At 36.6% G+C, this 27419-nt stretch overlaps 1 protein-coding gene across 1 annotated transcript in view; it reads right to left on the reverse strand.

Annotated features, from left to right (window-relative positions):
* Positions 1-27419, reverse strand: part of POU2F1 (POU class 2 homeobox 1) — a gene marked incomplete at its 3' end in the record, with an annotated part of 149081 nt that overhangs the window by 24204 nt on the left and 97458 nt on the right. Inside the window, 7 exon segments of the mRNA XM_084251446.1 lie at positions 3249-3422; positions 7174-7268; positions 8298-8424; positions 10634-10822; positions 12766-12885; positions 14962-15015; positions 16708-16808. Coding sequence (XP_084107572.1) covers positions 3249-3422; positions 7174-7268; positions 8298-8424; positions 10634-10822; positions 12766-12885; positions 14962-15015; positions 16708-16808 — 860 coding nt within the window.

Raw genomic sequence — 27419 nt, forward strand, 5'->3', positions numbered from 1 at the left:
AGATAAACACATGCAATGTGTTTGGCGCTGGAAGCAACATGGATGGCGCTGGAAGGGATCATGCTCAGCAAAATAAGCCAAAAAGAAAAAGAAAAATACCGGATGGTCTCAGTCATAGCAGGAATCTAGAAAACTTAAATAAGGGACCAGGAAAATGAATAACTATAAGAAAGTGAAAATCAAAATCAACAAAAAACTATGAACCAGAGACACTTTTTTGGGGGTGGGGGGGGAGGGGAGGGATTGGGGTCAGAATGGGGGGGTTGCAATTGTATGGGGGAATATAAAAATAAAATTTGTTATTAAAAAAAAATAAAAAAAAATACCTGTTTAAATATCACTTCATAATAAGGATAAAAACTAACATTTTAAGTTGGTGACTGGAAATAAAACTACCATCAACTAAAACTATGGCACTAAATAACACTTAATTGAAACTTTGAATACAATTTTACTTTATATTTAAATTATTTAAATGAATAAAAAGCAACAGGTCACTTGGGTAATACACTAATTTTCATTAGTTTGATACTTGGGTAATACACTAATTTTCATTAGCTTGGTTTAGTGCTCTTGTAACTCATAACCATCTTGGGTTCTACCTCACAAAAGTAAATGTTATAAGCAGTTGATTAACACATAATCTGGCCTATATTATATCTTTTGATATGTTTTAAAGCAAACGGGCAAAAGGAACAACGGTATTAGGAAACACTGAATGTACCATAGGTGATGAAAGTGTCATACTATAGTATGCCTTCTAATTAGAGATTGACATTTATAGTAATCCTTTAGTAACTAATTATGTAATTAAACAACTAGGTGTTAAGACATCCAATAATATGTATACTAAGGAAATAGACTATTTTTGCTTTTAACTAGTAATCTGAATGTTTAACTTCCCCTTGATACGTGCACATAATTAAATTGAAACCTTTCAAAACTACAATTGAGGAATATGATATAAAAACAAAGGTTGACTTTCCCATTTTTTTTAAAGGATTTATTTATTTATTTATACAAGAACTGGGGTACAGGCCAGATGTGCGGGAGGGTGAGAGGATTCACCAGAGACAGAGCGGGGAGCAGAACAAGCAGATTGACGAAATACACTGCTGAGGGGAGCAGCAGGCGAGACAGGAGAGGTCTGCCCGCCATGTGGGACCCTCGCTGGCCAGCTGGGATCAAACTGGCGCTGCAGAGGCTGCGGACAGCTTCACAGTGCGGCATTCCACCGCCTGCGCCACCAGGGGAGGCCCGACTTTCCCATTTCTATTTATTTATTTTTTAAAGATTTATTTTATTTATCTATGCATAGAAGAGCTGGGAGGGGCAGGCCATAGGTAGGGGGGAGATGAGAGGATTCACCAGAGACAGAATGGGGAACAGAACAGGCAGACTGACTGAAATACACTGCTGAAGGAGCAGTGGGAGACAGGAGAGGTCTGCTGCACCATGGGGGTCAGCTCCCTGGCCGGCCTGGGGATCAAACTTGTGCTACAGTGGCTGCTGATAGCTTCATAATGTTGAGACTTAACTCCTCGAGCCACCAGGGAGGATGAACTCTCCCGTTTTTAAATTAAACCATGCAGTCAAGGTTTGTGAAATGTTGCCACTGCTATGTCAAATGCTTTTTTGAAAGAAGGAACAGACATGCCAACTAATAGGATAAAACCATAGAGCAGAACACAAGACCATAGGGACTCTCCTTTATACAAGGCAGGGAGAAAGAGAAGCAAGAGCGAGAGGGAGGGGAACACAATAATAGTACTATGTTGGGTCAAATGCCACAGAAAGGTAAACCAATATTTGGGTAAAAAAGATTTTTAAAAGTCTTAACATCCCTGGCATATGACTTAAGCTACAATTTCCTAGGGAACCTAAGAGTATGCTGTGCTGATTGCTTCAAAGCTGAAACACTGTGAAATATGCCAACCTTATACTTATTTAAGATTAACATGTCCCTATCATTCTAGCTATACCATTAGCTTTCTTTTTTAAAAATAAGTCAGATCATTTAGATGCTAAAAAGTGCCAAATCTTTCTGACTTGAAATTTGTCTCTTCTCAAATGAAATTCTTCACAAATGTAATGGCATTTTCTCTAAAATTATATCTAATTAAAAAATCATTTTATGGTCCCAACAGATAATTAGTTTTCATGAGCAAAAATAAATTACCAAAAATAAAATGACATCAAGTAAAACAAAGAAGGAACATTGAAAGTATCTTTTTAAAAACACACAGAACACAGGCAGGGATACCATCTCTGGTTTTTGATCTACCAGAGTAGGTGGTGCATCATTTTACTTTCAACCCAAAATAATTTAGATAGTATTTAAGCTGTGGTTTAAATTTCAAATGGTATTTATATTCACTGGAAAGAAAATGCCATTCCCCCCCTGATTTCATAACCATACCCAATCTAATCTATATTTCAGTAAACTTTTCCACCTAATGATCCCATATCATTTTGCATAAATGTTATCAGTTTAATTCCTTTCCTGTTAAAAGTATTGTTTGTGAGATATTGATCACAGAGTAAGTCTGTGGCAGTGCTTGAATCAAAAATGCTATATACTCAATTGCCTATTTAAACCATTAAACTTACTCCATTTTAAAAGCCCTCTGCTGGGTGACCTTAAAAAAATAATGTGAATTTTTCACCTCACACAGATTCTTACTTGATTAGTTTCAGTTTGGACTTAATTTTGTGTGTGTGTGTGTGTGTGTGTGTGTGTGTGTGTGTGTGTGTCTGTCTGTCTGTCTACAGTTCCCCTTTCTCGGGGATGGGGGGATGGTGGCAGAGGGAGACTATTTTAAACAAGTTCTTCAACCTTTTCCCCTTTCAGCTACTACTGAAAAGACCCTGTAATCTCCACTCTCTCAACTGCACATATATAGCACTAAGAACCAGGTGTAGGTGTTCCTCAAATAATAAAACTGTCAGTACAACTACATCAACCTCCAACCTGATCTTTTAAATTTTCACCATTATTGGTTTAATTGTAATTTCCAGAGGCCTGTGTTCTAAGAAAAGTCTTTAGGCTCTCAACCTAACATTAAATCATAAATTTATAACAATATGTATTACATGTAATAATTTAAACTTGTCAATGAAAGAAATGGCTAAGTATTACAGTCTAAAACTAGTAAACAACAAAGTTGAGGAATATACATGGATTCATAAAGGAAATTTAGATCAAGCTGAAGAGAGAAATCTCTAGGTTAAAGGTGGGTTCATCCTACCTGAGTGAATCCAAGTTTGATTCGTCTTTGTTTGAAAGTCTTGGCAAACTGCTCAAGCTCCTCAAGGTCACTGGGCTCCTCCAAGCTGGGAGTATCAATTCGCTTTGGTGTAGACTGGCTCTGTGGAAGTGTCTGAATTGGGGTTGCTGCTATTGTGCGTGTTGGGGTTGCTGGCTGTTAAAGAAGGAGCCATATACAGGTTATTTGTTATAACTGTAATGTCCTGCAAGTAACAACTTAAGGAAACAGTTATATTCCTGGAGAATTAAGGAGATAATATAACACTATAGAAGACACCAATGTGAAACTATGTATACTATAAATACAAGGTTCAATACATAAACCTATGAAAAAAAAGTTGAATACAAAAAAAAATGAAACATGTTATAGGGGTGTGTGTGTGTGTATACAGATATACATACATATACACACTTTGTGCTTTAAATAAATTTGTCTTCAAAAACACTTCATAAATATGTCACTGTACTACAAGTCCCTAAACAGCAGGGACCGTATGTCTTTATTATTACTATCATACCCCTAACTATGACACAAATATAAGATTATCAAAACCATTTTAAGGGGGAAATATAAATCACCTACAGCTTCATTTTTGTGTATTCAAGTTTTCTTTCACAGGTCTATATTATTTTACCCTGTTTTTAATTTATTGCACTGATAAATTAATTAATCACAAACTTTCTTTCACAAATTGTAAGTAATTTTCAAATCTTCAATAACCAGGTGTGTGTCCCGCAGAGCAGAATAATTTTTATAATAAGATTAAGATTTTAAAAGGCACAAAATCAAAGAGAAAACTTTATTTTATTGAGATATAACTGACATACAAATATGCTGTAAGTTCAATGTCTATATCCTTTTTGAGTTTGAAGATAAGTGTGCACCCAGGGATATACAGCATCACCATATACACTCTAAATGTTTCCTCCCTTCCTCAGATCTATATTTTAGTTTGTAACAGCAATTATGTTAAACATAGTTTTATACTGTTTTTTGCACTTAATATTATCTTTACTCTTTTTTCCTATGGTGTTTCAGTGTTCATAATGAATAAGTTATTCCCCAAAGGTGGCAGAAGCAATAATCATAATTTATTTAATAATTCCTTCATCACTAGACACTTTCATGTAGTTTTCACCAACACAAGTAATATCACAATAAAAAATAATTTGTGCATATTTTCTTCACCTTTGTGATTCTGTAAGGTATATTCATAGAGGATTTTCTATAACTGGAAAAGGAACACCATAAACAATTTCATGGTTTTTGAGATACATCATAATGTTGGTTCTTGGTATACAAGGCTCTCCACATGATTTGAAATAGTTGTTTTTAACAATGTTTGGCTAATTCAGGGACTAAATGGTACTTGACTTTTGCTTTAATTTCTATTATTATTATTATTACTTAAAGTAAAAATTTTCCCAGTGTCAGTTATTATGTCATTTCCTTTGATGTGAAGTGGATTTACATCCATAACCACTTACATAGTAATGATATCTTCTTAAAGAGCTCATTAAATGTAAAAGATTTTTACCCATTACATTAAATAATTTTCCCAATTTGTTTTTACTTTTTAGTGTACATAAATTTTAAATTATCTTTTGGGTGAACTTTTTTGTCCTTTCTAATATCTTCTGTTACTTCAAATCTGAGAAACCTTTTACTTAGTTCTAACTCACATAAAATTCTTTTTAATATTCTGCTAGCTGCCTCTAGGCATTTAAAAATATTTAATTATTTAAATCCAACTAAAATTCACTTGGATGAACACAATCTTTCCTTTTTGTAAAAAAAAAAAAATATTAAATTTCCCTGTTACAGAAACACGAGGTTACTCTGGTTTCCTCACAATCCCTGAGTAGAACCCAGCCTCTGGAGTGTTGACAGGGGGAGGAACAGCCCTGACGCTGCATCATACCTGCTCAGTTGACCCTTCCTGTAGACAGAGTCCAGGTGAACAATGACAGGCCAGGCTTGCAGATCAAACCTGAGGCTGTGAGCTTTCTTCTCGTAATTTACATGGGTCATACACCTTTAATTTTGACCTCATTAGTAATGTGCTCTCTCCAACTGAACTAACTGGCTCACAAAACTACAACAGGCATTAAACAGCCCTATAATTAGGGTAACCTCCTCTCTGCCATCCTGCTTCCTGTTGTTGAAGATAACAAAGCACACTTCTATATGATATGATGACACTGAATAATTTTCAACCTGACCATCTTGGAGTAGCCCAGAACAGTGCCAACCATAGTAGAATCCTTTGTAGTTGTACAATTTCCAGTAGAACTGGTGGATAGGTAGAGGTGAGTCTCAAGTATTAGACTGTTACTTCATCTCTGGGCTTTGTGGAGCCCCATTCTCTGATAATAAAGGACTAAAAACAGGTTGGGTACCTTTAGGTGGGGTGGTTACAGATATGTTACCCCAACTCCAGAAACCTCAGGTTGAATTGGGCCAGATCTAGAAATAGTAGAGTAGAATTCAGTGAGCAGGAATTGGGATGAAGCCACCACAGCCCTGCCACTGTGCACACAGATGTATCCCAGGAAGGAGTCACTAGTATAGGTTTTTTGCAAAACTGCAACCTTAAGTTTATATTCAACATATTTACAATTAAATGTACCATTTAAAAGTATAGTTTTCTGTGTTTTGACAACTGGATATAGCAAAGACAACAATTAAGATATACAACTTTTCCACTGCCCCCAAAAGTTCCCTTGTGTCCTATGCTGTCAATCCCCAACCCATAGCCCCTGGCAACCTCTGCTAAGACTTCTGTCCCTAAAGTTCTGTCTGTTCTAAAATGCCATATAAATTGAACCATACAGTATACAGTCCTTTATATTTGGCCTCTTTCACTTATCACACATTGCTGAAGGTATCAGAGGCACATTTCTTTCTATCATTTATTTTGCACACAAACCCTTTTTAAAGATTTCTGAGTTTAATGCATCCTTTATATATTCTGGATATTTTTTTTATCAGATAAGAGTTATAAGAATATTTCATTACAGTCCATAACTTTTCTTTTTATTCTTTTAAGAGAAACTTTTAATTTTTATGAAATTAAATTTATTAATTTTTCTTTTATTGTTAGTGGTTTGTGTTCACTTAAGAAATCATTACCCTAATCCAAACACACAAAAATTTTCCCATTTCATGAAGTTTATCTGAGTACTGCAATTTTCTTTGTAATTTCAACTCCCAAATGATCACTGTTTATAGATTTTTGTTTACAGAGTTTGTATTCTAAACATGTTGAATTTGGTCAAATCTAATAATGGGTTAGTATTAAGTGACAATTTCCATGATACAGAGTATCAAAGCTGTAAGGGAGATTCAGGATGGGCCAGTTTCATCACCTGCTTTATGGACAGATAGGAAAGTGGAGGTCCAGAGACGTAAAATGACACGTTCAAAGTCACAACTAATGAGAAATTTAAAACCTTTAAATGACCAGACTTGTGCTTTTCATACAGTTAAACTCTGGTGGAAATGAGATAAAACAACATCTGAACTGTGAGAGGAAAGAAAACACAGACATCAGAGTTTCTTTGCTGCATCTGACAGAGGACAAAGGGTATTGATGGGTTTTAACTGAAGCTCAAGTTTCTATTTCAAGTGGTAGTTTCTACTGCCAACGATGGGAAAATGGGGGTCTGAATAGCCAGAACTCATTACTTATTTACACTAACACATATTCTTGAAGGTTTTCAAAGATTACATCAATTCGGTAGTAATGATCAGTCAAGCTGGTAAGCCCAGCTTTGATTCTTTGTCAGATTTTGAAAATTTGTGTTATTTTTATTAAGATATTGAGGAAGATTGCTGTTATTGTTTTTTAAGTTAAATAAAGTCCAAAATAATAGGAATGCAACCCCCATGAAAGAACACTGACCTGGGAGGTGAGGGTGATGCTTGGCTGCGACTGTAGGAGGTTGGCTTGGCTTTGCTGAGGTAGTTGCGTTAAAAGATTTTGCGCTTGCAGGAGACCTGTAAAATAGAAACATGTTATGCCAAAAACAAAAACAAAAAAAACTACTCTGAATGAATGGCAAAAAAAATAAGGTGAAGTGAAAATTGCCAAATGATCTCCTAACAGTTTAGTCTGCCTAAACGTCAACCTTGTTAAGTACAACTTGAGCATGAAGATTCGGAACAGTTAACTAAAATTGGTAATCTTTAATGTATAACCTAAATAACCACTGATTGGCAAATTCTTTATCTTAGTAAGGAATGGATGAAAATGAAAAAGTATTCTAAATGGAAGCAGCTTGAAATTCCCCAAGAGCTCAATTTCTTTACCCAGAATTCATCAGAAAATGCAATTGCATACAAAACCAGAGAATTCTCTATTTCAAGAGCAGGCTACCCCGGAAGTGGAATACATATTTACATAAAAAAAAGATATCAGAATGCATGATCAAGAAGAAAAAAGGTTAAAAAAAAAAAAACAGAAATAGTGAGGAAACAGTAGAGATGCCCCAATGTTCCTTGGGTTGAGGTTTTGCTATCCTCAAACTCTCATGGATCCATTCCATTAACCAATATTACAAACGTGACTGAACTTCATTGTCTGATACAGAAATCACACAATTATACTTTAAAAGGCCTCAAAGATATTTTTAATAACTTAACCACATTTGCACCTTTCCATCTCAAATTTTAAAAGTAATGATTGTTAGAAGCATATGCTTTCGTTATCTACCCACATTCTTCAAATACATCCCCATTAAAAACTATCAAAACACTAAAACAATTTATCCAGTTTATGTTCAGCATGTTGAAGGATTTCATTTAAATTTTTGGCCTAACTCTTGGTTCCTCTGTAAGTAGTAGGTAGAGGAGAGGCCACGAAAAATGACCTTCAATAATGTGGTAATACATGACAAAAAAAAATTATTATATGGATATTGAGTTAAAGTTAAATAAAACTTAATAAAAACATTGTTTTCATAGCCAGTTTCAGGAGTGGGTCACATATGGAAACTGGCACCACAGACACACTCCAGAGATGCTTACCCTGCTGGCCCTGGGGCGTCTGTGAGATGATAAACTGCGCTGGTTGCAAATTGGTAGTCGGATGCACCAACACAAACTGCTGCAGGTTGAGATTCTGCTGTTGAAGCTGTTGCAGTTGTTGCAGATCCTAAAAAAAATAGAATTAAAACATGAACTGGAGATTCTGGAATAGGCGCTAACTTAATAATAAGTTTCCCAGACGATGAAGTCTGTCATATTCAAATAGTCAGTATTTTAATACTTATTTTCACATACTTCCAAAGAGGGTGTGCTCCGGGGGTATTTTTTTTAATTTAAATTTTATTTTTTATATTCCCTATACAATTACAATCTATTTTTTTTCCCTGGGGGTATGTTTTAAATTGAGTGAAGAAACCTAAAGCCACAGCAGAAATTCGTATTTGTGTGGGTGTATATTGTAGCATGATTTACACTGAGCCTAACTTTCAATAGTTATTAAACTCTTAGAACAAATGGCTACAGTTGAGTTGAATTTTATATTTAGAGAGCAATATCGGTTCTGAAAAATAAAGTGAGGAAAAACACATGTTGAATTTTTAAATATTTGATTTTTCTTGTTATATTAAAATTGGGAGTGCTATATCTAAACTCCCATCAATAAATTAGTAGATCTATAATGATTCATAAAATCTGACACCAACTGAGGAAACAGTGTAAAATTTAAAAAAAAAAAAAAAAAGCTATCCATACACAAATCTGGTTCCCTAGCAAATCAATAATACTGGCCTAGTGTTATATAATTTTTAATATGCTTTTATTTTTTTTAGTTTTTTAGAAGAATGTCAAATGTCTCACAGCATAGGCACTAAAAACATTTATTTATTGGTGAAGTGACCAAAATAAAAATATTACCTCGATAACAGACATAAAGATTAGTCTAACATCTACTCCTCACATTTACAATTACCTGGGTTGTTTTTTATTTTTTAAAAGATTTATTTATTTATGCACACAAGAACAGGGGTACAGGCCAGGAGTGTGGGGGATGAGAGGATTCATCAGAGACAGAGTGGGGAGCAGAACAGGCAGATCTACTGAATACACTGCTGAGGGAAAGCAGCGGTTGAGTCAGGAGAGGTCTGTCGCTCCATGTGGGTAGTTCCCTAGCCGGGGATCGAACTCATGCTGTAGAGGCTGCGTTAGCTTCACAGTGCTGTGCTTAACCCCTTGCGCCACCAGGGAGGCCCCCACCTGGGTTGTTTTTTTTTTTTTTTTTAAATAATAAATTTTATTTTTATATTCCCCCATACAATTGCAAACGCCCCATTCTGACCCCAATCCTTCCCCTCCCGCCCTCCACCCCCCAAAAAGTGTCTCTGGTTCATAGTTTTTTGTTGATTTTGATTTTCACTTTCTTATATTCATTTTCCTGGTCCCTTATTTAAGTTTTCTAGATTCCTGCTATGAGTGAGACCATCCGGTATTTTTCTTTTTCTTTTTGGCTTATTTTGCTGAGCATGATCCCTTCCAGCGCCATCCATGTTGCTGCAAATTGCATGTGTTTATCTTTTTTGAATGCTGAGTAATATTCCATGGTATATATGTACCACATCATCTTGATCCAGTCATCTATTTTTGGGCATTTGGGTTGTTTCCAAAGCTTAGCTATTGTAAACAGTGCTGCTATAAACATAAGGGTGCAGGGTTGTTTTAATGTCTAGCCAAACTCTAGCTACAATTTAAGCCCATTCCTGAGTCTGCTTTGGGGGTAAGGATAATTGGGACTAGACTCAAAAGAACTCTTCATCTATTTTACTGATATAGTTATCTATACCTTTTCCTCTCTTGGAGATAAAGGATTTCATTTATCTTTCCTCTCTGGTTGTATAATATGTGCCTCTTAAATGAATTGGTATTATCTCTGGATGCTTTAACCTAAATGTGAAAACTGAAACCAGACAATATTCTAATGCAGTTCTGCACAAAGCTAATCACTCTGCAGTGGAGAGATGACTCGCTGTCTCTCTCACACATGGGTGGCAATGTTCACTGCAGAGCACATGAAAGAACCCATGCCTGCCGTAATTAGCTAATTAAAATAAATACAGTAATCCCCTGCTTCAGAAATATGCCAGCTAATTATTCAAGTATTGTCACTTAACATAAACAGGCAGTTAGTCAAAGAATCAGTTATGTGTTTATAACATCAATTCAAATAAGGAAACAAATGTATTATTTCTAGTTCAGTGGTCAGGAAGGTTAACATTCATTTCACTGACCCAAAGCTCCCAGGGCCTACTGGCCAACACAAATAATCAGAAAGTGACCTTGCCGTAAAGAAAATCTACCTCCCATCCTTTGAGGTGGTCACTCACCTGTGCAATCTGTATGGGCTGAGACAGGGGGATTTGCGTCATGGGCGTGGCGGCGGAGGCTGAGATGGTAGCCCCAGCAGCACTGTGCTGTTGGCTGGCAGAATGTTGTTGCACAGCGGCGGCCAGTAGCTGTGCCTGTGCCTGAGCCTGCTGTAGTAGCAACTGCTGCTGGGCTGGCGTCAAAGTCAGCTAAACAAAATTAGGACAATCAGACAGGGTTGAAGGAGAAGAGCTCCTAGTGCAAGCCTAGACCTTTGAAGTTGGTAACCCAAAATGGTATTAGACCTTAACTACTGACTTCACAAGGTTAGCAGACAACCTTCATTAGTGGTCATGCTAATGACCATTAGCAGACTATCTGAATTAAAATGGTAGCCCTCATTCTGGCCTTAAATAATCATTCAAGCTTGCTCAGGGCTCTAGGGTTCAGGCAAAAAAAGTAATTAACTAGTAAGCAAGAAAAAAAGAATCAATGCTGACAGGATATGAAAAGAAATTTACACCCAACAGAACAGCAAGTGATTATATTCAGATGAATGAGGAACAAGGATGCTGGATCTGACCACAGAAAGAACTGATAAGGCCCAGCTGCTTCCCATTAGCATGAATTCCTGCCATATTCCATCATTTCCATTATGTCCTAAGATATGAGTAAAGAATATGAGCTTCATTTGTTTCTTTTCCAAGTCTCCCTATAGCCACCTCCCCAGCACAATCTTTTCTGTTATTAAAAGCCTTGGGTCTCTGCAACTTTACATCCCTTTTCCAACACATTATCTCCATGAAACAGGTGGTGACAGGCACCCACTTTACATGCAAATGAATCCTAATGCCCAGGTTTAATAGAAGATCCAACCACATGAACCTGGAATCCCAAGTGTCTCTTACTATTGCAGACTAGTTACCAAAAACAAAATCCAAAGATTAAGACAGGAAATATATTTAGAGCATTTAAATTTGCCTTCATACTGCAACTTATTTCGAACACACACCAAAGTAGTAACTATTTTCTTCCTTCCTTTTGGTGACATGCTCTGATCAAAGAAGAATCAGTAATATTCTGAAGTACATGTACAGTCAGTGGCACAACCCTCCTTTATAAAGGGCCCAATACAATTTGTGCGTTAGAGACATAAGAATCAAAATCAAACCAGTCAAAAGTGTAATACCCTTAAGATATATATTTATAAATATTTTATACAACACATAAGCTAATACTAAAACTAATACTAATCTCTGATGGGATTTTGTAAGCAATTTTGCAACAATTCTTAAGAGTCTCCCACTGTCAAAACAGAAATGAAATAAAAATTTTTGTCGGTTAATATGATATGAATTGAATAATAACAAGTAACTCTTCCTTATAACTGCCCCCAGTTACCCCCATCAACAAAAAGAAGAGTTAATAGACAAATTTTCAACAGCAGAAAAACATTCTGAATAGTTGTCTTTAAATAGAGACAATTGGAAAGTAAAAGACTAACATAACATACACAAATAGGTTATTACCAATAAAAATAAATGACATTTATTGAATATTATGTGCCTAGCACTGCTCTATGAGCTATACATGTTATTACTCCTAATTGCTATAATGATATTGTGAGATAGTATTATTAACATCTCCATTTAACTGAAGGAAAACTGAGGCACAGGGAGATGAAGTAATGAGCCCATACAATAAATTACAGAACCAAGAAACAAAACCATCAGAGAATACTACACAGCAACTTAATAATTTTTTTTTATTTTGTAGGTTTTAATCCATTCTTTACTTCTATTCTGCATTGATGTCATAACTCTAAACTGACAACTTACAATTTCTTCAGTATAGTGGTCTCCACCATACGGAGATAATGACTCCACAAAAGATGAAGCAACAATTAAAATGTGGATTTAGAGAAATTTTTAGTTTATCTGCAATGGTAATAAAAAAATACCCTGAAAACCTATGACGAAGATATAATTCCTTTTTCAGAGCTGCTTATGGTGTAGGAGGTTCCTTAAAGACGTAATAGTGCCAGGCATAGCCAAGTTACTGTCTCCTATTCTAATCAGTTCTAATCAGATATTGGCCAATGACAGTTCTGACACAGAGAAAGTATATTACAATTCCCCCAGTGAAGACTTACCCCAGTTATCTGTCCTCCAGCCAGCATAAGCTGGGTCTGGGGGATGGCTGCCTGCACAGAAGGCTGCTGGGAAGGCTGGCTTGGCTGCTGTGAATCCCCCGATTCTTCATTTGATTTAGACTGGGGGGTAGGGAGAATAAGAGATTTCAAATAGTTAATTAAAAGAAGTTTATTTAATAATTCTCCTTAAGAATTATTTAAAATACAGGACTTATTAACGGTTTCCTGATTTTACTTTTTTTCTTTCTGATAAATCTTTTTTTTTTTTAATTTTTTTTTTTTAATTTTCTAGAGGCATGTCTTATTTATTTATTTATTATTTGTTTGTTTGTTTGGTTTATACATGCACTGGGTACAGTCAGAAGCGCGGGAGGGTGAGAGAATTCACCGGAACCAGAGCAGGGAGCAGAGCAGGCAGAAGGACCGAAGTACACTGCTGAGGGGAGCAGCAGGCGGCAGGAGAGGTCTCCACACCATGTGGGACCCTGAGCAGCAGGCGGCAGGAGAGGTCTGCACACCATGTGGGACCCTCCTCCGGTGGCCGGGGAGCAACCGGGGATCGAACCGGCGCCGCAGAGGCCGCAGGTAGCTTCGCAACCCAGCGCTCAACCGCTGCGCCACCGGGGAGGCCCTCTTTCTGATAAATCTTTGTATTCTCCTAGTTTTACATATTAGTTTTCAGCTTTTGGTCCGATGCCAGCAAAGCTGCAATTATAGTTTTTAAAAAGAAAAAAATTTTCTGGTCCTCCACAAGCCAACAGTTTTTCACAAAACCAAATCTTCAACTCTGGAAAAAAGGAGTAAGGAAAGGGCATATTTTCAATCCATCTCTACATTAGCTCCTCCATCCCAACATTCTGACAAGCAATTGGTAGTCAGTCTGAAACTTCTCTATGTACCATTTCAGAGATTGATCACTGAACAACAGAACCTTTGATGTAATAGTTTAAAGAACTGTAAATTTAACATCTCCCATTAAGCAACATATAGACTTAGAGGAAAAATGGTGCAGTCAAGAGGTAAAGAGAATATGTTCCTGAAAGGGGCACTGAGAAAATTTCATGGTAATTAAAACTGGTTATGCAGAACATTAAAATTCTGCATAGATTTGCATATTTCCCACCACCTGTTTTGGGGACTGCAGCAAGGCTAATTAACATAAAGGCTCTGATTAATTCTGCCAGTCATTGAGAGATAATTACAGAGCAGGACTGTAAACATTCTGCACTGGAGATACAGCCTGTTTGCCAACATCTCTCTAAGGGATGAAAGTTTACCATGGCAACCAAAGCAATTTTCCGCCTCCTCTCCCTCCGAAAGGAAGGTCACATTATCTCCTTTTCTTTCTCTTCTTATTTCCATGTGTTACTAGGTCCATATTCCACTGGGTTTCATGGGATGCTCAACCCAAGGTCTCTAGTCATTAGCAACACTGAAATCAATCTTCCAGAATACTGTTTTCCCTCTTGACTGTTAGTCATCTAAACACTATAATGAAAAGAAGCAGTAGGTGGATTGAAATATTATGGAGTAATGCATAATACTTGAACTTTGTATGTTTTGCCATAAGGTTCATAGACGCAAAGTAGCCTGATTTTTGTTTCAAATTTTTTACTGTATGAAGACCATCAATGTCACAATCCTCAGAATCATAACACCTTTGAGCAGAGAGGAACCCTGGCAATCCTCTATACTCCCCCACTTAAATACAGATAGGAAAAAAATGAGTCCCAGGAGATTAAGTGATGTGGCAAAAGTCACATAGCTAGTTGTGGCAGAATGAGAATTCAAGCCTTAGACCTGTCTTAGTCTAGTGCTCTTTCCTCAATGTTATATTTCTCTTAAGACATGAAAAATGATAGATAAAGACATTAGGGAACAAAATGGGATTTGAGATATGATTGGCTTTGTGTTTAGGTATGTGATATAGCTACATACCTAACTCAGAAACATTTTTTACTGAACTTAACCTAAATCTTTGAAAGTAGACTTGTCTTGATTACTGTTGGTCATTCACAGTAGCATGATTTAAATTGATTTTCTTATTGTCAATGATAATCATTTGGCTCTTTATGAGAATCAGTAATAATATTTCTATTTCCTACTTTAAAATTATCACATGTCCACTACAGAAAGTTAGAAAAACAAAAAAAATTAAATAGAAAAACTAATCCATAGCCCCATATCCCAGCTTACCTGTACATTTAAAGACTGAGCAGCAGCCTGTAAACTTGTTCCAGCGAGCTGGACCTATAAATAAAGCAGTCAGGACAATTTAGAGTCTACCATGTTCGACGGTTGTCATTAAGAAGTTAGCATCCGGAAATATTTGAAGAAACTACTAGGTTTATGTCATTGAATTAGAACTGAAAATACAAAGAGGTTTCTCTTAGGGGGTTAAAACTTTATAAACAAGCTTACAGTCCCTTCACCTCCCTTGAGAACATGCTGTTAACATTTCTGAAGCTATTTTCCCATACTAAATTAGCATCATCAGGCATGCTACACTTGTATTAGGGATTCCCTATGTAACATTCATTTGTATTCACTTAAACTCTAAAAACTTAATTCACCTTCCACATTGTCCTCAAGAAACGGGAAAATAATCTACTTATGTACATTTTTTAACATAAATGATCAGAATTATATACTCATTCTATTTCGAAAGTTCCATGTATTCATAACTTTTGGCTAAAATAAAGAATCTGACCTATAAATCACAAATGAAAGTCTGTCACACACACATTTCACATATTTAGAAAGTTCAAACCATGGTGATATTAAAATAAGGGTCATCATTTGGCAACCACAATGATAACTGACTCAGGTAAGCATCAGGAATGGATGAATGCTTTAACTAATAGGTGAAATTTGAAGAGTTACAGAATATTCACATTTCCCATTATCTTGCCATAGATACCTGTTAATTATCAAGGTAAAATAAACTTTTCCTGGGGAAACCTGGAAGTGATTGCAGTTAAAATCACCAATAATGACATCTATCCCTTCTGGTTGGATATAAGAACACAGTGGTCATCAGGAAACATCAAACCCAATTAGAGCAACACTGTACAAAATAACTGGGTTTTCATTCTTCAAAAATGTAAACTTCCTGAAAGCAAAGAAAAATTAAATATAGAGAAAAAGATTGTAAACAAGGGTAGAACAAATGGAAGCCTGAACTAGAATGAGCCGCATTCTAGTGAAAGGCCTTATAAGGTACTACGTAAGGATCCTGGCAACTGACTGGGCACAGATAAAGAAAAAAAATCATGAACTATCCCAGTGTTCAAATCTAGAAGACTACAAAAAACAGTGATGCCATTAGCAGAAAGATGAGTTCCATTTTGGATAGGAACTATAGCATTAAGGTTTCCTAAAATGAAAAGAAAGTATCGGAATGGGGTTAGGGTAGAGTTCAGAGCTAATATTGATGCTGGCCTTTATTTATAAAGGAGAGTCCTACACTTTAGAAAACTCAAACATTCCCCAAACAAGGGATTCACTGTCAAATAAAGTTTCTGAAAAGCTACCCAAATCAAAATGGTTTGAACTTCTTTAAAGGAAGGCTATAAGTTCTGAGCCCCGAGTCTCACACAGCAGGTCGTAGGCAATGGCGGCTACATCATGTTGGATGTCTGTAATTTACTCCCTTCAGTGAACCATCACAGACTCACACTCAGATATCAATAACCAGTTTTACACGTACACTGTTCAAAACAAGAAATTTTCTTTTTCACAAAGCTGTGGGGTCAACAGTTTTAAAGTCAACTGAGCCATAGGATTCCACACCAATCATTTAGAATGACACAAACAGAAACAATTAGCATGAGGCTTTAATCAACTTAAGAATCTCATCTCATATACTAAAATATTTTCCCCAGCCCCAAACAGCCATGTCTTCATTTTTACTCTCACTTGCGCTTGCGCAGAACACCGTACCTGATGGAGATGTCCAAGGAAAGCCTGGGCCTGGGCTGTTGAGATTGCTCCTCCAACAGGAACGGGCTGCTTTTGAAAGTCCAGACCATTGGTTTGTGTGCCTAGAATTCAAGTAAAATAATACAGCCATTAAAACAATAAATTCAATTAAAATAAAGCACTAGACTTCAGTTACCAACATTTATCAGGCACCTATTTCATCAGCATTTTTCTAAAAGACCTCCCAGGAAGATTTGAAAGAAATAGGAAATACAGTTAAATAATTTCTTTTCTAAAGGCACAAGTGCAGGACAAGTAAGCAAACACAGAAAATAAATAAGAAATAAAACAAAAAATAAAATAATGAATTATAATCATATGATAGAAACTTTAGAAGTGAATGCAGTGACTGTACCCATGTACCTAGCATGGGAACAAGCATGCCCTGCACAGGGTGGTAAGAGGCAGTTATCATGTTGTGCAGAGTGACAGACAAGGCACCAGGCTCTCCTCGTTTCACCCTTCTGAATATTTGGCTTGGATAGAAGAAATTCACTGGTAACTTTGCCAAGAGCAAGACAGACTGACTTTTAAGAGCTTTAATGAATGACAGTCTGACATCAAAAGCAACCCTTTATATGACAGAAAAAAATACTTTTACTAAATTCTTTGATCGCAAAGTATAGATTGTGGCATATACCTAATAGGTAAGGGCTCTGCTAGAACTATAATTTTCTAAATGTTATGCTAATGCTTTTTTGCCAATTGTGCTACAATTTGATGTTGGACTAGAACTAATTTATGGAAAGACAGACACCTTAATACTCAGAAATATTTTCTAAGGGATATAATACATTATTTTCAAATTACTGTTCCAGCTATTACTTAGAAATAACCAGAACATTTCTGGCTGAATAAAATATAACAGAGTATAGGAATCAGCAAGAACCATTGAGATACTTGAATATGGTTTACACTTCCATTTCCTACTATTTGAATATCACATATTCTCCTCCAGCCTCTCATACACAGAGCAGACCAGTTAGGACAATATGAGGTACAACCTTAAAAACAGTACCCTTGGGTACTAGCTTCTGCTGTGATATATCCTAACCAATTTCTAGCAAGCATATCATTTTAATAAGAATAATTAGGTAGGTAGCATGATCCAAAATAGCTATTTAAGGTTTCCTTGAGGTAATAAAAAAAGGAATATATGCATATTTGACCTCTTTAATAATCTCATGGTAATTATTCTTTTTAAAAAAAAAATTTATTTATTTATTTATTTATTCATTCATTCATTCATTCATTCATTCATACATACATACAACCACTGGGTACAGTCAGAAGCGTGGGAGGGTGAGAGAATCCACCAGAGCCAGAGCGGGGAGCATTCATTCATTCATTCATTTATACATACATATAACCACTGGGTACAGTCAGAAGCGCGGGAGGGTGAGAGAATCCACCAGAGCCAGAGTGGGGAGCAGAACAGGCAGAAGGACCTAAGTACACTGCTGAGGGGAGCAGCGGGCGGCAGGAGAGGTCTGTGCACCATGTGGGACCCTCCTCCAGTGGCCGGGGAGCAGCCGGGGATTGAACCAGCGCTGCAGAGGAAGCACAGCTTCGCAACCCAGCGCTCAACCGCTGCGCCACAGGGGAGGCCCTCATAGTAATTATTCTTATGGTATTTTCCCCCTAATTTTCCCATGAATAGGAAACTACAGAACTACCTAGACATATACAGTTAATGAAATTAAAAGAGAACACACTGTGTAAAGTAATGCAAAACTAGTATGAAATAAAATTTAAAGTAATTAGGGTCACTTTCATAGAGTTTAAAATTGCACTTTTTGTTTTAGCTATATCTCTATATCATTTCTGTGAACCACTGTACATGATTGTGCATTAGAGAAATACGCTCATGATATATTAAATTGACAAAGCCAAGAGAAGACAAGATTTTGAAAACCAGAGAAGCACTTAGTGATTAAACACATCACCAATTACAAAGTCTTTTAGAATCAAATATTTCACTCTCATGGAGACCATAAACATTCTACCCATTGGTTCCACTTTCAAGTTCCCATAAAAATGATCCCTTGTAAATCATAAATTACTACATAACACAAGACTGATTGCTTTCTGGTATCCCGGTCACAAAGTATAATATAAGAGTCTATAGATATTTAAGTGCTCTGGTGCTGCCCAGGTTGGGGGTAGAGGAGGGATATGGTATAAAAGTATTTTGTCTAAAACTAGTAGGGTAAAAAATAATATTCTTAGAGAACAACTTAGATAAACAGATTTAGGAATCAAAAGTAGGTATGGTTTTTAGTAAGGTGGTGAGGCTACACTGGGCAGTGAAGGAAAGTAGGAATAGATAGAAACCATTCTTGTAAAAGACAAAGGCATAATCTGGGCTAAAAGGAAAGGAGAGGGGAACAGATACACACACATTATAATCAGACTTGAGTATAAAGACAGTAACGGGAGACAAGGATGTTGGGAAGTCAAACCAAATAACATGTGGTTTCGTGCGCTTGGGAAAATAAAACATCCAAATGAGAAAATGAGGGAATTAATAGGTTGGGAGAGAAAGTAAATTATGTAAGATTCATATAAGACATGTAGAACTTGAGAAACCCTCACAAAACAACTAAGAAAAGTGGTCCAGAAACGGCATTTAGAAACGGCAGAGGCCAGAGTTAAAGATTCTATAAGGTTATAATATTAAGAAAGTATTCCTGAGGTGAGCTTCAGAGGTCATATATTGCTCAAGATGAGACAAGTTAAGTGGAAAGAACAAGACATGGAATAGTTTCCTTGATTCTGTCTAGTCACAGAGCAGTGAGGACTGAAATTAAGAGAGTAAATGTATATATCAATTTAGAACAGAAACAGAGAAAGGAAGGTTGGCGATAAGAGAGTATCTACAATAAGAGATGTGAAGACAAAGAGAGTCAGAGGGAAGAAATTAGAAAAGTAGAAAAAAGTCTCAAGACTAGTGTGTCTCAGGAGTCAGGGAGCAAAAGCTACAGGGGGGTAGATTAGTACTGTCAAGCGGTACAGAAAAAATGGTCAGAGCACTAACAAAAAAACCCAAAAAGAATAGAGGCAAACAAAACAAAATTTCACGAAACAGAAAAAAAAAAAAAAACCACATAATAAAAACAGCAACTTGGCTTTTTCCAAAGAATTACATAAATTATAAATTTCTGGTAATGGAGAACAAAAAAAGAGAAGTTACAAACAATTTAAGAATAACAAAGAGCACATTAAAAAAAACTGCAGATACTAAAAAGAAGTTATCATGAACCAATAGAATTCATGATGATAAAATTAAAACTTAGAAATGGTTAACTCTCTAGAAAAAATAAGTGATCCAGACTGACTCAAAAAGAAACAGAAATTCCAAACAGTCCCACAGCATTTAAAGTAACCAAATTAGTAGCTAAGTAAACATTTTCTGCAAAAGACAATAGAAAGTCTGGTTAATTTCACTCTTCTTATTTCTAAAAATTCAAGGAATAAATCATTCCAATCTTACACACCTTTCTTTTTTTTTTGAGGGGAGGGTAATACACACACATTAACATTGCATTACAAAATGTTGATTCTTGATGTACGCATGAATCTTACACAATGCAATATGACTAAAAAAAAGTCCTGACACCAAATCTATCAAAATATAACAAGGCCTATATAAGTAAAAAAATTTTTTTAAATTATTTAAAAATAATAAAACAACATAAATAAATGCTCATTTATTTAAAAACTCAACATTATAAAGATATAAATTCTTCCCAAACTGATCTATGGATTCAAAGGAATTTCATATAAAAACTTCAATGAGTTATTTTCTTTCTCTTATTATTTCATTCTCTATTTCAGAATGGGGGTGGAAAATGTGTATGTGACAGGCTGAATCCAAATGTAAATAGGTCAAAGAGCCAGGATACTCTTTAAAAAGACCAAAGTGGTGGGGTTTTCACTATCAAGACTTCAACACTTAATATAGAGCAATAATAATTAGGATAATATGGTATTTGTTCAGGGATAAACAAAAAGACCACAACAGAATCTGGAAACAGACATTTAAAACATGGTGGGCCTCCCCGGTGGCACAGCGGTTGCCCGCAGACTCTGCAGCGCCGGTTCAATCCCCAGCCGCTGGGCGAGGGTCCCACATGGCTTGCAGACCTCTCCTGCCGCCCGCTGCTCCCCTCAGCAGTGTACTTCGTCACTCTGTCTGTTCTACTCTCCGCTCTGGTGAATTCTCTCACCCTCCACGCCTCTGACTGTACCCAGTGCTTGTATAAATAAACAAATCTTAAAAAAAAAAAAAAGATAAAAAAATAAAACATGGCAGAGGTGGGTACTGCAGATGAGTGAGGGAAGGGTAGAGTTTTCACTAAATGGATAACAAGGTATTCATTAGGGAAAAAAATGAAATTAGACCAATACACAACATACTCCCTCACCCCCAAAAGAAAAAAAACTTCAGGAGGATGGAAATGAACTGCAAAATGGCTACATCTTCATCATTATAATCTTGGGAAAGAGAAGGAATTCTTTATCAAGATCTCAAAAAAGGAAATACATAATTTAAGCTTTGTTCATCAAAGGACTAAGAAAGTGAGTGAAAGGACAAAATATTGGCACACATACAAACAACCAAAGGTTAGTATCCAGAATATACCAATAAAAAAGCCAATGCAAGAGAAAAATTGGGCAAAAGAAATGAATAGGAATTTCAAAAAAGAAATATAAATGGCCCAGAAATACAAAAGATGTTAATCTCCCTGGAAACTAGGAAAACACAAATTAAAATATCAATAAAATACCATCTTACACCCAACTAAATTGGCTAAAATTACAAAATAATGGCAAGACTGAAATTCTCATCCCTTGTTTGTAGCAGTGTAAACCCGTTCAAATGTTTTGAAAACTGGCTGGCAGTACTGAGTAACACTGGAACAAGTTCAGCAATTACACTATTAAGTAAACATTCTGGAGACTTTTCCCACACATATGCTTTTTCACACATATTTATAGCCATAATGTTTGTAATAGCAAAGTCTAAAAATAACCCAAATGTCCATCAATAATGGAATCGATAGAAAAACTTAATATAGTCATATAATAGAATCTTGTATCCAGAGAAAATGAAGTACAAATACATGTACTAACTTGGATGACATTCATCCAACACTGAGCAAAAGAAAAAAGTCACAGAAAATAGTGTGATTTAATTTATATAATGGAAACAGGTAAATCTAATGTATTATTTGAGGAAAATAAAAGAAAAGATGAAAAAGTTTTTCAAAGAAAGCAATGTGGAGGTATGTGAGTTCTGGAAGATGGGGAAAGAATAAGGAGACTGGGCTTGCCACTTCCCCATTAACAAAAAAAATCTTTTTTTTTTAAAAGATTTATGTATGCATACAAGAACTGGGGTACAGGGCAGAGATGCAGGGGGTGAAAGGATTCACCAGAGACAGAGTGGGGAACAGAACAGGCAGACTGACTAATACACTGCTGGGGGGAGCAGCAGGGGAGACAGGAGAGGTCTGCTATGCCATGTGGGTTGCTCCCTGGCCGGCCAGGGATAGAACTCATGCTGCAGAGGCTGTGGATTGCTTCATAGTGCAGTGCTTAACCCCTTGTGCCACCAGGGAGGCCCCCTCCCCAAAATCTTTCTTGATAGAAAGAAAAACCTGAAAGATAACCAGAGGACCCTTGTTTTTTGCAGGGAAAAGAGACGTGGCAGAGAAGGTTGGAAAAATTGCAAAACAATTTTGCCTGGAATGCTACCAGGGCAGCACAATCCAAGAGAGGGTTGGTACGGTTGCAACATGGAACCTTTCTTTTGTTGGTAACTGAAGGGCTCGTGCCCATTGGAGACTACAGAATCTGAGACTTTAGACTGCATGGGAGTTGGGGGCCCAGGGGAATGTACATGACCAGGTATGGAAAATGGGGGGTCTGACTCTGGAGAATAATAGGATTTGGAGCAGTACATATATTTGGCCTAACATAGGGAGAACAGATAGATGCTAGCCAGAGCAAATGCTGTACTGCTAGTTATCAACCAGAGTGAAGGCCAGAGGGCATATACCTTGCACTTCTGCCATTAAGGGGTGCTCAAGGTCACTGACAGTCCTTGCACACGGCTGCATAAGACTTGTCTAAGGTGGTAACTGTCAGCTTGATCCTCTGTCCTCCAGATACAGGCATTTGAAGTTCAAGTCAATGAAGAAGGCCTAGTTAGAAAACCCTGATTTGTGTGAAAAAATATTTACCTTGGGCTCTGCACCTAAGAGGCTTCTCTCTACAAGTGGCTTCTGTGTCATGTGAACTACCTGTCCCATCCTACCTGGGCCCAATGCTAGGATATAACATTCACCTATCCTGCCTCTGCTTCTAATCAAAGTTTAAAGTACCTAGGCACCTAGGCAGCAGGAGCTTCCTCAGGGGAAGGCTCAGTACATGAAAGCCGCTGGAAACAGACACCCCTTACTTGCAACCCTGACCACAGCCACCTCTGGTGCCACAACCTTTAAAAAAGGACTCAGAGAGGGCCACAAAGGAGGTAATCTTTTATGAAAGGTACCTACAAGCCCTGACACTTTCTGATCCACTTATGATTACAGCTAGAACTGCAGCCTGAGGACAATAGAAAGCCACAATTCCCAGATCACTTTGCTCCTGACAGCAACCCTGGAAAAAGTGGTCACAGAACCCTCAAATCAGCAATGGACCACAGCTAAGGGGCTAGTGTTAGCGTTCTGGGGAAATTCTAAGAGACTGGTCTAGAGGAGGTAGTCATTGCAGACTTCTCCCCTTCTGCTCAGGCACCTACTGCTCCTTAGAAGGCTTGAACTCTTGGCACTACCTCATAGCAATCTCTCAATTCCCCACTGCCCGAGTTCCTGCTCTTCACCAAGCACTAGATAGCCAGTCATCCAGGATAACCTCGAAACAAAAACCCACAGAACAAACTGTAAGAAAGTGGAAAAGGAACTCAAACGTAACACAAAAGATGATAAAGCACAAAGAAGACAAGAGAAAGCAAAAGAACAAAGACAAACTACAAAGACACAAAACCAAAAAAACACCAAAGCAACAAAAATGGCAATGAACACTTATATTTCAATAATTATCTCAAAGATACATGACTTGAATCCATCATTAAAAAGGTATAGAGCAGTTGAATGGATCAGAAAAGAAAACTCAACTCTGGCTATCCACAGAAAACTCATCATTGCACGAAAGACAAAAGTAGGCATACAGTAAAAGTCTGAAACACAACCCTAAAAGCAAATGGTAATTAAAAAAAAGCAAATATAGTTATAACAGATAAAACAGCCTTCCAGTTAAAAAAAGTTAGTAAGAGACAGGGACATTATATCATGATTAAGGGCTTAATATAGTAATATAGTTATACAGCACTAACATATATATACACCAAATGAGGGGGCATCAAAATACATAAAGCAATTATTAATAGAACTAATGAGCGACACTGATAACAACATAATAGGGGATTTTTAACAGCCCACTCACAACTACAGACAGACTAACAAGCCAGGGAATAAAAAGGGAAAATGATGTGCTTAATCAGAAATGATGAGCTTAAATGATGTGCTTGATCAGAAGGCCCTAACAGACACTGACAGGGCATTACATTCAAAACAGAAGAATTTACATTTTTCTTAAGTGCACATGGGACATCCTCAAGGATAGGCCAAACGCTGTAACACAAATGCAGTGTTAATCAACTTATGAAGACTGAAATTATATCAGAAAAAGAAAACAGAAGAAACCTCCAATACATTAAGACTAAATAACATGTTTTTCAATAATCACTGGGTCATTAAGAAAATTAAAGCAAAAATTAAAAAACACCTGGGGAGACAAGTGAAAATGAAGATACAGTTATGAGACTCTATTGGTGCAGCAAAGGCAGAACCAAGAGGGAATTTAATTGCAATACAGGTCTAGATTAAGAAATAAGAAACATCTCAAACAATTTAATCTTATGCCTAAAGCAACTTGAAAATGAAGAACAAAGTCAAAATTCAGAAGAAAATAAAAATCAGAGAAAAAATGGAAGCAAAGAAAACAATATAAAAGATCAATGAAACCAAAAGTTCCTCAAAAACATAAACAAAATCTATAAACCTTTAGCCAGACTCACAAAGAGAAAAAATAAACAGAATTAGAAATGAACGACAATAACAACAGATACCATAATTATGAGCGACTATATTCCAACAAATTGGTAATTTTGAATTGGCAAAACTTTAGAGCACTATAGTATACCAATACAGAACCAGTAGAAACGGAAAATTTTAAATGAATGATCACAATCATCGAAATTGGGGTACTTTAAAATCTACCAAAAACAAAAGTCCAGGACCAGTTGGCTTTAAGTGAATTCTACCAAATCTCCACAGAACATATACCTATTTTAGTCTTTCAAAAAAACTGAAGAGGGAACATTTCCTAATACATTCTATGAGGGAAACATTACCCTAATGCCAAAACCACAAAAGGACATTACAAAAAAAAAAAATACAAACCAGTATCTCTGATGAACTTAAATGTGAAAATTCTCGACAAAATACTAGCAAACTGATTTCAACAGTACATTAAAAGGATCACGAACAAGACCAAGTGGGATGGTTTAACATACACAAATCAATATACCACATCAATAATGGAAGTACAAAAATCTTCTGATCATTATCAATAGCTGCAGAGAGCATCTACTGATTTTGGATGATCTTAGATGATCTAAGATCTTGGATAATTTCACCTATATGTGCAATAATAGAAAGCAGAGCAGATAAATGGACAAAGCAAAATAAAAATAAACCAGTAGACACTGATAACTAACCTAAGGTTACCAGAGGTGAAGTGGGTTTGGGTGGCAATGATGATAAAGGAAGTATAATGGATAGTGGAAGGTGTTGTTTTGTTTTTGTTTTTCTTAAAAAAAAAAAAAAAAAAAGACCTACAATGTGACCATTAACACTAAATTCGGATTACAGTTACCTCTGTGGTAGAAGAATGTAATATGATAAGGCTGGATATATAGTGGCCTTCTGGGTAATGGTAACATTCTATTTTGTGGCCTAGTAGTAGAAATATGCGTGTTTAAAACATACATCCATGTTTATATGAGGCTTTTACAATTATTACCTTTACTTTTAAACAGAAAAAGAAACACACACAAAAATAAAACAACAAAAAAAGACAAAACAACAAGAAAAACACCAAATATGACAAAATAGATGCAGTGAAATTTTAGGGACTCTTCCCGCCCTCAAAGAGCAAAACAGGTGATGATGAGCTATGCTGGTAAGTGGGGCTCATTCCTCTAGCACCTGGGGTAGTGCTGGAAGCAAGGGAGATGGCTGTTCAAAGGGCAGATGGTAGAGAGGGTGGAAGGAATGGTTTACCGGCAGATGAAAGCTGAGCACACTTAAAAAGACTGAGGAGAGAAGGGGGTGGAAGAGACACTACATATGTAAGAAAAACCCTGGGTTAAAATAAAGAATGAGAAGTAGAGGGTTATAATAGATGTAAAAGAAAAGGAGACAGTTAGCAAAAAAGATAAAATGTAAAGCCTCAAGGAGGGAGACTGTGGGACTTGAATTAGAGAGCTACATTTTGTCAAAATCCAAAGGTAGTCATATTTCAAAAACAAAACAAGACGACAAAAATAAGGCACAAAAGTTCTGGAGAAAGAAAAGGCTTGGGAATATGTAATGCAGAATGAGGGAATCAATTAGAGATGACTACAAGGACAGATAGCACTGATTACAGCTGAGTTACACTTGTATGGAGTCAAGAGTAGGTGAATGGCCATCTCTCATAAAGTTCTGCTTCTCTCTTCAGAGTGCATCCAAACCTGAGAAAACCACATACTTCTCTTTAAGATTAGCTCAGGTTCCCAGCTTCACACAGATTTCAGACTTAATAGTACCAGCCAGGCTCTAAGACTATCTTCCGTCATGTTTTTGCACTGTAACTCAAAAGCATTACAGTCACTTGTCACTCAATGAGTGGGACAGATTCTGAGAAATGCACTGTTGGGTGATTTCGTCACTGTGCGAACATCTAGAGTGTGATTACACGAATCTGGCTGGTACCGCCTACTGCACACCTAGATGGCATGGTACAGCCTACTGGGGCCACCATATATATATATATATATATATATATATATATATATATATATATATACACACACACACACACATATGTATTATATATATACACACACACTGTATATATAATATACAGTCCATCCTTGATCAAATCATCCAGTAACACATGAGAGTAATATATATCTTACTACTATAACATATTTGGTCCTTCTCCAAGATTTTGTGGAAGGGAAGAAAAGAGATAAAACTGAACAAGACACACAACAATACAGATGAATCTCAAACTCCTGTGCTAAGTGAAAGAAGCCAGACTCAAAAGCTCCAGAGCTCCAGCTGTATGATTCCATTTATATGATATTTAAGAAAAAGCAAAACTGAAAGGGACCATCAAAAAGAAATAACTAACTGGCCTGACTTGCAAACGAGAAAAACAAAACAGAAATGTTTCTGCTGAAATAACTGAGCTGGATAGTAACTGAGCCCAGCCTAAAACTGGACTCGCTTCCTTGCTCCAATGACCAGGAAATCCAACTCAACACTTATCTGCAA

This window comes from Talpa europaea, assembly GCF_964194135.1.
Source record: "Talpa europaea genome assembly, chromosome: 12".
Classification (NCBI taxonomy): Eukaryota; Metazoa; Chordata; class Mammalia; order Eulipotyphla; family Talpidae; genus Talpa; species Talpa europaea.